Source organism: Eleutherodactylus coqui, chromosome 11 (genome assembly GCF_035609145.1).
Source record: "Eleutherodactylus coqui strain aEleCoq1 chromosome 11, aEleCoq1.hap1, whole genome shotgun sequence".
Taxonomy (NCBI): Eukaryota; Metazoa; Chordata; class Amphibia; order Anura; family Eleutherodactylidae; genus Eleutherodactylus; species Eleutherodactylus coqui.
This window is the reverse complement of record NC_089847.1, coordinates 58,649,353-58,663,845: the sequence shown is the minus strand read 5'-3', so window position 1 is coordinate 58,663,845 and position 14,493 is coordinate 58,649,353. Positions and strand designations below refer to the sequence as shown.

Here is a 14,493-nt window from a genome sequence, read left to right as displayed (position 1 = left end):
CGGGGGGCGGGGAGCTGCGGGGGAGAGCGAGGAGGAACGGGGGGGGGGGGGGGGGGGGGGAGATCTCTCTCTCACTCTCTCCCCCCCTCTTCCCCCTGCTCACTCCCGCAACTCACCACTCTCCCCCGCCAGCACGCGAATCTTTAGAGACGAGTGGGCAGGTGCTCGCATAAGGCACTACTCGCTCGCTCTTCTCTAGTCATCAATAGTAAAAAGTAGTAAAAGTCACAGACAACCCCTTTAAATTAAAGGGGTTGTCCCGCGCCGAAACGGGTTTTTTTTTTTCAACCCCCCCGTTCGGCGCGAGACAACCCCCGATGCAGGGGTTAAAAAAGATCACCGGACAGCGCTTACCTTAATCCCCGCGCTCCGGTGACTTCTTACTTACCCGGTGAAGATGGCCGCCGGCATCTTCTCCCTCCGTGGACCGCAGGGCTTCTGTGCGGTCCATTGCCGATTCCAGCCTCCTGATTGGCTGGAATCGGCACGTGACGGGGCGGAGCTACACGGAGCCCCATTGAGAAGATAAGACCCGGACTGCGTTTAGCCATTAGACGGCGAAAATTAGACGGCAACCATGGAGACGAGGACGCCAGCAACGGAGCAGGTAAGTGAATAACTTCTTATAACTTCTGTATGGCTCATAATTAATGCACAATGTACATTACAAAGTGCATTAATATGGCCATACAGAAGTGTATACCCCCCACTTGCTGCCGCGGGACAACCCCTTTAAGCTCGAGAGAAAAGAATGTTTATTAGGGAGCTAAACAGTAGAACAAGGGGACACAGTCTGGCCTTAGGTGTAGGAAAGAGGAGAAGCAATATTTTAAAAGATTTTACTGAAAAAGTAGTAGATGCTCACAATAACCTTCCAACAGACATAGTTTGAAAGATAATAAGTGAAGGAAAAACTGCCTGGGATAAACTTAAAGGAAATCCGTCATGTACTTTATGCTGTCCTTACATTTATTCAATGTAAGGAAGTGACAGGCAAGCTGATTTCAGCAGTCTTTCATTTATAGGGTAGTGTGCAGTGGCCTTTACGAACTTATAGGTAGGTAGGTAGGTAGGTAGGTATGTATGTATGTATGCATGTATTTACAGCTCCAAGCAAGAGAAGCCCAGTTTATTCATGAAGACCTAATAGACTAGCCCCACATACTCCGATTGGCAGTTGTCTTAGGCCTCATGTCCACAGGGAAAATCAGGCCTGCCGTGGATTCTCCATGCAGAATCCGCAGCGGGTAGCTCCTTTCCCGGGGACATGAGGCCTGAAAATAAGAATAAACTCACCTGTCCTGGACGCTGCATGTCTCCCCTCCGTCGCGGCCGGATCTTCTTTCTTCGGCCAGGCGGATGTGCTCGGCACGCCGTCAGCGTGCCGCGCGCATGCGCCGGAGACATCCGCCTGGCTGAAGAAAGAAGTTCCGGCCGCGACGGAGGGGACACACTCAGCGTCCAGGACAGGTGAGTTTTAATTCTGGTAGAAGCCTGTGGGAGCCGTCCCTGCGGGACACCCGCACCAAAATGGAGCATGTCGCGGGTTTTTTTCCCCGCACGCGGATCTGCGCCTGAAGGGAAAAATGACATCCGCAGGTATTTAACTACGTGCGGGTGTCCAATGCATCCCTATGGGGCGCGGATCCGTGTGCGGCAAAAACGCTGCGGATTTTAAATTAGAATTATCCCGTGGACATGAGGCCTGAACGTGCGTTTAGAGGGAACGATTGTTAAAAAGTAAATAAATTTAAAAAAATGTAAAAAAAAATTTAAAAAAAAAAGCGCTAGATCATGCAAATTTGAAAGATAATCCTTCAATGTAAACACAGCCATCGCTTGAACGATAATTAATTTGCTTATCGTTTATTTCATGCAAGCATGAAAATCATTGTTGAATCATTCGCTAATCATTCGGTTTAAATGCTGATCGTTCAGTCAGTCACTCATTTACTTCTACAGTGAGGGCTCAGTCACCGCCCGTGTTACTGCAGGATAAGACGGACGCACTGCAGGTGCGGACGACTCTCCACACCGCTGGAAGAAAGAACACATGACCGGCTCCATTGCTGATCAGGTGTTCTTTCTTCCGCACCTGCAGTGCGGCCGTCTTCTTCGTGCAGTAACATGGGCACATCAGAGCCCTGAATATGAAGGACTGAAAAATTTAGCGAACAAACAGTTTTTCTGCCCGTATAAACAGGCCGCACCAGTGAACCAATGAAGTCAGACATCTTTTGCTCGTTCCGTCTAAAAGCTCCCTTAGTATGCTAAGCATTAGCTAGAAGACTGTCCGTCAGAAAGGATGGGTAGGGCTATTAGGTCCATAGGAATAAACTGGACTCCTCTTGTTGGGAGCTACAGAAACGAGCTGTAAATTCTTAAAAACCACAGGGCATTAACCCCGCAAGTGACAGACTGCTAAGACACCACTTTCTGCTGCCTTCATGGAGGACAGCATACAACACATGACAAGTTCCCTTTACATTTATGCTCAGAGAAAAATAACATTAGGGGACGACTACATGGACATTTGTGGTCCTCCTTTCCCCTCAATCATCTAACCCAATATGAGCTCTCGAGTTCTCCCATACTGCATGGCTTAAAGCAAAAAGTAAACATCTGATGACATATTCCCATTAGATACTTCTAGAGCGCTCTACAAGCTCTGCTTCTCAAGGCAGCAGAAGAAGAAGCCCTTATATAGTAAAAAACTGCAGAAGAAAACTAAATTCATGTGAATGTGGAAAATCCCTCAGATCCTAGGCAGCATTATTTTCACACATAATCCAAAATTACGATTGCGTTTCAGCACTTGTGATAAATTTTTATTTTTATTTGCAGTACTCCATTAATCTGGTGGAAGGAAGTCCCGCACATTCCCAGACACTACATATTCGCCTGGGGCCTGTTTACAAAACGCATTCCAAGTGTTTGAAACCTGATCCGAAATCCATCCGAGATGCAATCATTCTGTACGTATACTGTAATGAACCATCTGTGAAAACTGGATGACGAATACATACAATCCAACAATACATCATTTATCTCTGCTGCTTATATAGCACCAATGTAGTCTGCAGCTCGGTACAGAGACAGCCGTCATTAACGAGAGCCGCTGTCTGCAGTGGGGGGCAGAATCTAAATGTGCCAACTAAAATACACATGGGAAGGCTATTAGGCATATATGTGTGTGCCTTATGGAGTGCGAGTACCTAAAGGAAACCGATCATCACAGAGCAACATGCATCCAGGTCGTAAGTAAAGGCTCAAGAGAACAATGGTGGCAGAAAGGCTTGGCCGGAAGTACTTTGGAAGCGAATCAGGAGGATCCACTGGAGTCCGTAAACATACCAGGGTATCACTTCAGTCAATACCCTATGGAAACAGAGAACAGTAGGGATTTTCTACTAGGTTTAGTGCACGCTACATACTTTTGTCTGGAGTTCACCATCTGGAGGCACGGAACAACTCCAAAGTTTGCAAGTACGCCAAGGGTTTGGGGAGCCTGCCTATGATAGGCCTGCCAACCCATTCAACACCTCTAGAGAGGATTCTTTCCTTTAGGCAGCTAGGACAGAACATTACAGGACTTCTGATCTAATTAGGCCCCTAAAGGTTACCACATTTTAAATACACAAACTAGCAACTACATAAATCTGCCCACCGAGCAATGAAAGTTTTAGTATGACCTTTAAGGACCACACATTGTCACTTGCTGCTGCTCTACAAATATCTGCAAATCAGGAAGATGGAATACCACCTCTACAGCATCACCTATTGGTTTTCTGGCTTGGTTTCCTATTCTCAATCATTGTTTTACAGACTTGTTAAAGAGTTGTACGTTGATTTGAAGGAATGCTGCCATCCAATAGGTGGCGCTGCAGAGGTATTGTTTCATCTTCCTTATTTGCATAAATTACCCAGAGGAGCATGCATTGCCTTATAAAGTCTCCTCACTCACCTCTCAGGTGTCTTTTCACACCCCTTTTGGGTGCTCTCCTTGGGGAGAGACGATGCCCCCTGTCCCAACCCCCTCGGTGTCGCCACACACTTTTTAGGTGCTCTCCTTAAGGAGAGACGACACCCCTCTTGACCTACAAAGATCTGGAATGCCATGTCTAAAACTATAAGGCATAAAGCTTTTTTTTACATGTTCTATCATTTATACGATTCTATGTGGTAAAACAATCTGACTCCTTTGTAACAGAGAATCACTATTGATACAGCATCCTACTTTTATTAGTGCAAGTAATTCCGTGTTTCCCCCCAAAATAAGACACTGTCTTATATTAATTTTTGCACCAAAAGAGGGGCTAGGTCTTAATTTCAGGGGATGTCTTGTTATATTTATCTAACTTTTGTGGAGGCGGGATTTATGAATTGGCTGAGCTGCGGCATTGATTGGCCAATTCACAAATTCCGCCTCCACAACGCGATGACTGTGATTGGTTCTTCGATTGCTGCTCAGCCAATCAATGGAGCACTCCATGAACCAATCAGTCATTGCATTGGTTCATCGAGTGCTGCATTGATTGGTTCTTCAGACGCTGCTCAGCCAATTACAGCTATTGCGTGGTGGAGGCGGGATTTATGACTCCTGTAACCAGGAAGTGATCCTTTGTGGGCGGCCAAAGACTGCAAGAAGCACGTCGAGCTCTGGACAGCAGCGGGAGGGACCTGGATCAAGCCTGATAGGAAATGTATTTTCCTTCCTTTTTTTTAACATAATGCAGCTAGGGCTTATATTTCGAGTCCCCCTGAACCCCCCCCCCCCCCAAAAAAAAAACTAAGGGTAGGGCTTATTTTTAGGCTAGTTCTTATTTTTGGGGAAACGGGGTATAAAGATGATCCTGCGCATTATTAGTTTTATACGAATGTCGATCGTGGTAACCTTTGCTATTCCTAAACAAATAAATTAAACCAAAAAAACCCAAAAAACTGATTTTGGCAGTTTGTATTTTTATTGTACTTCAGCAGAAATTTGTAGGGACAAAAATGTGTGATGAAAGCCTATAGATAGCAGTACTGCAGTTCCCATAGGACTACGCTAATGCTTGGGGAATATAATGAATGTTACCCCGGGACTGTGAGAAAAGTACAGCCTGTAAACTAAAGTTAAGCTTTCTTTTAAAATGTCACTCCACTCACCAATTTAAAGATTTAAAAAACAAAGGAAAAAAGGGCATTTGCTTCACAGAAGGTATGCATAAATTGTGGGTAGACAAAAACCCCTCCACTCTGACAAGTTCGCCCGGGCCCGTAAATTCTAAGGGGGTAGCTACGGACAACTATGGAAGTAAAAAGCACCGCTTTGGAGCAATTATACAGACTGACAAATGACTGCAAACCATTCCCATTGCACAACTGAGCTGTTCATTTGTAAATGAGCTGTCCATCGCCTTGATCAAGAAGTCTTGGTGAACGTGGCATAGAAATTAGCGGGTTGATTTCTAAAGCAAATGTTTGCTGCCTTCAGACATGTATATTAATGGGCTCATGTCATCCACTGACCTCGGACCCGCAGCAGAAAAGGGAAGGGCTTTTGTTCAGGTTGTGGGCATCTTTATTTGTGCTAGATTATCAAGCCATTTAGGCTGCAGACAAAAGGTTACCAATTTCTAGAGTAAAACATTTAAAAGCAATACTAGATTTTTTTTCTTTTTATTAAAATATTGAAATGGATGTTAACTAAAACCGCAGCAAATAAAATCCATCATCAGACTAGTCAAAAACAGAAATTGTCCTCTTACACATTAGCCACGTCTACTGATTACCATGTGGATTTCAGAAAAGTGTACTTCCGAATTAGTGAATTTTTACTTCTTTAGGCCTCATGTCCACGGGAGATTCTGCAATGCGTCATCCGCAGCGATAATTCGGACGCAGGTAACGCAATGAACTATGGCAAGCACAGCCTAATGTACACGAGCGGAAATCTGACGCAATTTTCCACTCACGTATAAAAATTGTGGCATTCCTCGATAAGCCTATCATAAGGATAGGTTCATCGCGGAAAATCGCAGTGACTTTAGTGTTCTCCCGCCGCGGAAATCCATGGCGTTATAATGCAACGCCCGTGGACAGGCAGCCTTAGTGTTTGAACTGTATACATTATGTACAAAAATTAATTCAGGGCCAGAATTTGTATTCCGCTATATATGCCAATTAATGCAATTTTCCAGGACAAACAGTGCTTTACAGATAAATAAAAGTATTTATGTCTATACTGTATTTTAAGAATACAGGAATACTGCAGTATACATTTTTTTTTATATTTGAGCATACATAATTTATGGGAAAAAGTTATCAAGCTTAGACAAACTACTATAAACTTTACCAAAAAAACCTGCATACATCCATAGAAATTAACCTAAAAAGTTAGACCAAGCAACAAATTTCTTGGCACATTGGTTACCCGACTGTTGGCAATGGAATTTGTCCAGACATGTCTATATACGTTGCAATTGCATTCCCATAATGCTGGGAAAAATGGAATACCCCAATATTTTACCTATTTTGCATGATTTTCCATCTTCCATCAGCTGCACCCCAGTTGGACAGGCACAGCTGTAAAAGGGGTCTCTTGGTGATAATAAGCAAAGATGAGAGCATCCCCCATTATTGTCATCGCATGATGTATGAACTGAAAGCAAACAAAGAGAATATTAGGGCTGAATAAAAACTGCAATTGCTTAACAAATACAGTTTTGGTGAAGATCTGCAGTAGATTTCGACCTTTCAATTGAAGGGGTGACTTCTGCTGCGGATCTGCACCAAAGTCCCAGCCAAAAGTTGCACCAATGGTGTGGATTTTGCCGTGGTTTTTGGTTGCAGAAATTCTGCTGTGTGAGCGTACCCTTAGGTCGGACTCACACGTGTGTGTGTATTTTTGCATATCTGCGTGCGCAACAGTGTTATTTAATGTACTTTTTGCATGTGCAAGTCATGGTCAAATAGTTCAAGATATGTGCAGGAAAATAAAACATGCTGAGTCTTTTTTTTTTTTGTGCAATCAAATTGCACGTGCCAAATCAGTGCATGTGAACGAACCCTGTGAAATCAATAAGTTCCATTTTCAGTGTATTGCGCGTGCTAAATTTTTGTGCGCAAATATGTTGGTGTGAATCCGGCTTTAGACATTGGTTTTTTATCAGTGAATCCCAGCATCCTAGGGTCTGTGGTGAGGGAAAGATAGTTTAATGATGGCAGACATCAGGAAAATGTCAATGTTGTGAGTGCTAGGACTCAAACATGCAGAGAAGCAATGACTCAGACATGCTGCCTCCATCGGCAATGTTGTATCTGGTTGATGATGTACAGAACGCTCATTCAGAGATAATAGGTTTATTAATATTAAAACTTCTCATTGTCAAAACTGCTTCTTCATCTCCAGGTGACCTGATGACCCAACCAGTGCGGCTTTACAACTTGTAGCCTCAAACCTTGCTTTAGCTTTTAAGTCCACATTTCTGTTCCACATGTTCACTAACTTGAAACTACAACTCTAAAACAGGATCAAACAAAACAAAAAAATGTGTACGGTATATAGTTCTGAGCTCCTTATATGGATGGGATATATATAAAAATTTCCTTTTTTTATATATATTATAGAGTAGCCCTCACTTCTTATAGAGGTCCCCTCCTTGGAGACACCCCCCCCCCCTTTTTTTTTATTTTTAAGATAAATAAGCCTTAAGGAAACTCCACCAACGGGATGTCCAAGCCACAGTCCTTTAAGGCCCCCTGTCCACGGACGTGAATTTGCTGGCGGTAAATCGCCAGCGAATCACGCCTTGGGAATCTTTCCATAGCATTGCTATGGAAAGCGCCGCCCCCCAGTCCACGAGCAGAGAATCATTGCGATTCTCCACTCGCGAATGGCAATTCGCAGCATGCTTTAAATTGCCGCGATTCTCCACAGTCAGCCTATCTGTCAGACAGGCTGACCGGCGGAGATCAGTCTGCCGACTCCTTCTCCCAGGTGGCGGCTCCTGCGGCGGCGATCTGCCGCGGGACTTTGTAACGCCCGTGGACAGGGGGCCTAAGATTGTTTAATAAAAATTAGTGTTGGCCGAACAAAAACACCAAACAATACATAATAGATAGCCTGCACAAGGTTCCAAAGCAACGCGTTTCAGTACAACAGCGGCCTTTTTCAAGCACCCATCTGTATAGGAATTCTTTTCTTAAATACACTAGAAAACTCTGCTGCCGTCATTACGTCACCACATGATGACGCAGCAAAGTGATGTGCCTGCACGTCACCATAACGGGCGTCAGCACGTGATGACGAAGCAACGCACAGCGTCTCCTATGTCTCTCATCCCAGGGAGGTCACAGTGTGATGACGCTAAAAGGAGACGCTGTGCGTTGCTTCGTCATCACGTGCTGACGCCCGTTATGGTGACGTGCAGGCACCTCACGTTGCTGCGTCATCACATGGTGACGTAATGACGGCAGAAGAGTTTTCTAGTGTATTTCAGGAAGGAATTCCTATACAGATGGATGCTTGAGAAAGGGACGCTGTTGTCCCGAAACGCATTGCATCGGAATCTTGTGCAGGCTATTTGGTGTGTATTGCTTGGTGTTTTTGTTTGTTTAATAAAAAATAGTGTTGGCCAATCTTAAAGGACTGTGGCTTCGACATCCCATCGGTGGAGATTCCTTAAGGCTTATTTATATGAAACAAAAAAGAGGGGTCTCCAAGGAGGGCCCCCCTTAAGAAGTAAGTGCTTCTCTAAGATATATAAAAAAAAACAAAAAGAGGACATTTTTATATATATCCCATCCATATAAGGAGCGCAGAACTATATACACTTTTTTTTTGTTTTGTTTGTCCTGGCTTTTGTTCCTGGGTTCCTGTATTTGAATCTGGTGCCAAGTTCCTGCTGCTCACCAGAGGGCTCCACCTGGTTAAAGGAAGGGATTTTGCCTGATTACACCTTTGTTGCAGAGGGTCGATTTCCAAGCTGCAGAGGTCGGTTTCCCTTCTTGGGGGGACGAGACCATGAGCACCAGGTGAGTCCCCTCTATATTTTGATAATTCAATCCATCACACTCTGAGCGCTATTCCTGACATTTTCTTGATCACATCTCTAAAACAGATACAGTATCAAAGTTCTTTCTTCGTGTGTCAGAGCTCTTCAAGTGTATGGAAAGGGGTTTTCCTATTAAAAGCATTTACCCCCTAGACACAGATAAATGTCCAATTGCTGAAGGTCAGACCACTAAGACTTCCAGGGATTCCGAGGCCAGAACACCAGATTGCCCCATGTAAATGTAATAGTGCACATGCTTGACCACTGATCCATTTATTATTAAGAGACAGGCAAAGATCAAAACTTTTGGCAATCTTTCTCTGTTTTATAGACGTGAACAAATTGGCAGTCGAGTATGTGCACCACTGCTTCATTCACATGGGCATTTGGATACCCTTAGCTCTGGATCACTGGGGGTTTCGGCAATCAGACATTTATCCTTTAGCCCGTGGATAGGGGGAAAATGTCATTATGGGAAAAGCCCTTTAAATTTACTGACCAGTTTTTCAGAGTACAGCCTAGATTAATGACCATTTCGTACAACTCAAAACGATGTGCACCATCTTTTGAAGTCTTGAGGCCTGGTTTCAGCTTATGGTGTATTGTATGAGATTACACTTTAAAAAGCAAACATGAAGTTACAAAAGTACTGAGAAAAAATAAAAACTCACAATGTGGCTGTCGTTCCTGGCTAAACACTTGTATATCCATCGGAGAGTAAAGTGCACTAAGGATCTCCCTTCTTTTTTCTCCAGTACGCTTATTACAGGCATGGATGGAGCGAGTCTGCCAATCAGTCCAATACAACGTATCTCCTGCCAGCGTTAATGCAAAAGGATGTGTGAGGCTTCCTTCAACAACCTTCTGCCTGTTGAGGGGTTTGAGAAGACAATGTATGAAGGGACAAGCAAACTCACAAGAATTGAAATAAAAATCAATCTCAATGCACTGTAGGGTTCAAAAGAAAGCTACGATAAGTGATCTTATGGTATAAAAACAATCAAACTGACCTTTGAGGCTTGCAATAGAGGCCAAAAGCGATAAAAATAATTTGGGGGGTATGTCAAAAGCAAAAGAAAAGTCAAACATGCTATTGGATGAAAATGGTGAATTGGTTAAAAAAAGGATGCTGAGAAGGACGAAGTTTTAAATTCCTATTTTGTATAGATTTTCTCTCAAAGTAAATGTAATATCAAGTGATCTTCCCTGTGCTATTAAATGAATAAAAGATTGCAGGCCATCTATAAACAGAGATGGTGAGGGAACACTTAGCTAACGTAAATGAATTCAGGTCTCAAGGTCCAGATGAATTACATCCTAGGATACTAAAGGAAGCAGCAGAGGTAATTGCTGAACCACTCGCCATAATCTTTGAAAATTCCTGAAGAACAGGAGAAGTCCCAGAAGATTGGAGCAGGTCAAATGTCCTTATCTTCAAAAATGGAAGGTGGTGGATCCAGGGAACTACAAGCCTGAAAGTATGACATATTTCCCAGGAAAATTATTAAACAACATGTATGCAAGTGAATGGAGTAATTAACCATAGCCAGTATGGGTTTGTAACAAACAAGTCATGCCAGACTGAACTAATTTCCTTCTACGACAAAAGCTAGGAGGGATAGCTAACACTGGATAAAAGAGGGGATTCCAAAAGCTGTAGACCAGTTTGAACATTGTGTGGTGACTAACAGAATGGTATTTAACCAAGAGAAATGCAGGGTCCTACATTTGGGCAAGAAAAAAGACAAAAAAAGCACATACAGAATGGGAGGAATTGGGTATGCTAATAGATCACAGACTGAAGATGAGTCAATAGTGTGATACAGCAGCAAAAAAGGCAAACAATTCTGGGAGAATTAAGAGAAACGGAGTCTAGAATCAGACCTAATCTGGAATACAGTGCCCACTTCTTGGCACCCCAATTCAAAAAAGACATTGAAAAACTGGATAGTAAGCGGTCTGCAAATCATATCTTATAAGGAACGATTAAAGGATCTGGGAACGTTTAGCTTGCAAAAAAAAAGCTGTGCGGACGCGTAATAGCTGAAGGGCTGCCACAGTGCAGAGGGATCAGCCCTATTGTTATTTGTACAAAGAAAGACTAGAAGCAATGGGGTGAAACTGAAAGGGAGGAGACACAAATTAGATATTAGAAAAAACTTTCTGACAGCGAGGATGATCCATGAGTGGAACAGGTTACCACAGGAGGTGGTGAGCTCTCCTTCAATGGAAGTCTTCAAACAGGTTGGACAAATATCTGTCTGGGATGATTTAATGGTCCTGCATTTAACAAGGGGTTGGATCAGATGACCACAAAGGGTCCTTCCAACTTTATGATTCTATGAAACGATCTACTGCGTTTAATAATTAAATGTCCATTAGGGTGGCATGGGAATGCAGAAAAGGTTTACGTTCCATTAGGTACCATTCACACAGGCATACTGTCTGTATTTTTTACTGACTGAATATGGATGCAACAAATTACATTGGTGCATTTTGAGTTGTGTTTTTTTTTTATGTGTAAAAAAACAAAAAGTAAAGGAAAAATTTTTAAAAAACGCAACGTGTCCCATGAGAGTCTATGAGAGTGTAAAAAAATGCAGTGAAAACAGATGTTACATGCAAATTCATTGGGTTTTTTTTTTTTTTTTTTTGCATGTTCCCAGGAGACCGTGGGGAAAAATAGCGACATCAATTGAGCTTACTTGCATGTTTCTGCATGCGTGAAAAACAAAGTGAATATGGATACAACATGGGCATAAAACCAAAAAGTATGTTTTTCATAGATCAAAACTGCATACGCCTGTGTGAATGAAGCCCTAATTGGGGTTGCCCTTACCAGAGGAAAGCAAATTATAAGAGGTACTACTTGGACTCTGAACTGAGATTTAAAGAGAAGGTAAAAAAAAACAAAAACCCATACATTTCATAGGAAACATGTAAAATGCCAAAATTGGAATAAATCATATTTGACTGCTTAGCGGGCAACAAAACTCAAAATGCATAAGTGTACTATCCCTATAAAAACAAAAACTCCCTTTAAATTAAAACATCCTTTCAGTCACGAGTTTGAAACATACTCAAATCCGGACAAAAGGAGATTATTACCTACTAATTGTTTTTCCTACAAGTCTGCTTTTTAGTTCAGTTCTATTAGAATGGGGTGTAGTTTAGGTCCAGTGCCTGATCTGAAGTAGTCGGATGCACTACAGCTCACCATGAGGAGGCTTGAACCAATGCCTAGGCAAGGGTGTTTTCTAGACTACTTCAGATTAGGCTGAACTACAGCCGTAGATCTCAGCTGTATTCTAATGGATCAGAGCTAAAACACAAGCAAGGAGAAAGATCGGAGGACAAGAAGAGCAATCATCCCCCATGGGTACAAACTTACATATCAGTGTCAAGTTCCTAATTGGAGGGTCGCTTTTAGGGCTTTTACCCACTAGCGTTTTTTGTTTTAACACTGCGATATCGCTGCATTATGATTAATGGGAATTTCTAATGTTAAAATCGCAAGTTTCTGCTTTTGCGCTTTTTGTGCGATTTTAACATTAGAAAGTACCATTGAAAAAAACGCAGCGATATCGCGGCTTTAAAAAAAACAAAAAAACGCTAGTGGGTAAAAGCCCTAAGGCAGAAATTACAGTGTCTGTACTAGAACAGATTAACGCAGGCCTTTGCAGCACTTTTCTCTGTCTGCCTTGCGAATAGCTTGTTACGTCCATGAGGATTGGAGCTTCAGTTTAATTAATGGGTTTCTTATAATACGAGTCCTTCATTTTGACATTTCTTCATTTTCTCCTTAGTTGTAAATTGAGCTGTGACTCTTAACATAGTTTATACTGCTGTCAGTCCGCTTTCCAGAAATTAAAGTGAAACTTCCTATAAAATGTCACATGAAAGCAGTCTGAACAATCCTGCCTAAGCGCTGGGAAGGGTCAGAAATGACATGGCCAAGCCAACACAGCCCTTCTCTCCAGTTAGAGGGACCGTCGCCACTTCTGACATTTCCCGTAAAACTGAAGCATCTTTACTCATGACGGGACATTGCATCATTCCTCTGGTGAACCACGGGTGGATTTATCTGAACCCACTGAAGGGGGTTAGTTAGTGTGAAGGGCACTAATGCTATTCCCATTCTGTTATGGCATAAAAGTGATATGCCGTTTCCATAATTACCATTTACTTCTATGGGAATTACAGAAACCCCGTAAGGCCCCCTGCACACGGGCGGAAATTCCGCGGCGGGATTTCCCGCAGAACTTCCGCCCGTGCACGCCTGCATAGGATTGCATTACAAAACGCAATCCTATGCAGACGGCCGCGATTTGTCCACGTGAAAACAAAACGCGGCATGTTCTATTTCTGTGCACGTCTTGCAGAGGCTAGCAAAGAAAGGTCACTCCCGACGCGCTAGATCCGCTCTGCGCACGCGCCAGCTGGGCGGCAGCCGGCACATCACAGAGCAGAGCAGACGCGGAAGAAGGTGAGTCGCACTGGTCACTGCAGGGGCGTGGGTTGGATCCCACAGCGAGAACTCCTGCAGCGGGATCCGACCCGGCCGTTTGCAGGTGGCCTAAGACAACGTGCTTTGCTGATTCCATACTCCCAGCCACCCCATACAAAAGAATATTCATATTGCAGCCATAACTAGCTGGGATGGGAATACCCCCTTAAGAATCTGTAGTCCTGCAAATAAGCAGCGAGTTTACCTGAACGAACCATCCAAATTAGCTCTGTGAATAAAACTCAGCTTGGCATCGGCCCAGTATAGTTTCTGTTCATCAAGGTCAATTGTTAGCCCATTGGGCCAATAAATATCTGAGTCCACAATGATTTTGCGTGTAGATCCATCCATTCCAGCACGTTCAATTCTGGGACTTTCTCCCCAATCAGTCCAATACATGTATCTGAGGGGGGAATAAAGACAAAGGTTAAAGGGCATGACACATGTAAACAATGGCAGTAGAACAGGTTTCATACAAGTCTACATAGTAGATAAAGTAGTATGCACTAATCTCCAGGTACTTGGCATTGACAGATCTAGAGCCCCACAGACTGATGAAGCATTGGGTATTCCATATTATTTAACATTTACCTTCACACTTCATGTGGCGCAGAATGTTAAGGCAGCAGAAATGCAGTCCTAAGCTCTCACTCATGATCTGAAGGTTGCGGGTTCAAACCCCGCGTAGTAGCCGGCCCAAGGTGGACTCAGCCTTCCATCCTTCCGAGATCAGTAGAATGAGTACCCAGCTTGCTGGAAAGTAAAGATGACTGGGGAAGGCAATGGCAAACCACCCCGCAAGAACAGCCTGCCAAGAAAAGGTCATCCTAGCAGTCCATCATGACTCGGTGCTTGCACCAGGGGACTTTACTTTCATCCTTTTATATGCAGCAGATGTTCTGCACACCTTTTAGTCCTTGTGACCAATAGATGTGCTGTACAATA

At 43.3% G+C, this 14,493-nt stretch overlaps 1 protein-coding gene across 1 annotated transcript in view; it reads right to left on the bottom strand.

Moving 5' to 3' along the window:
* The window catches only part of LRP5 (LDL receptor related protein 5), a 168,366-nt gene that overhangs the window by 103,140 nt on the left and 50,733 nt on the right, over positions 1 to 14,493 (bottom strand). Inside the window, exons 3-5 of the mRNA XM_066584175.1 lie at positions 13,754 to 13,951; positions 9,713 to 9,909; positions 6,515 to 6,646 (exon numbers count right to left, since the gene is read on the bottom strand). Of these exons, the coding sequence (XP_066440272.1) occupies positions 6,515 to 6,646; positions 9,713 to 9,909; positions 13,754 to 13,951 (527 nt within the window). The remainder of the gene's footprint in view (positions 1 to 6,514; positions 6,647 to 9,712; positions 9,910 to 13,753; positions 13,952 to 14,493) is intronic.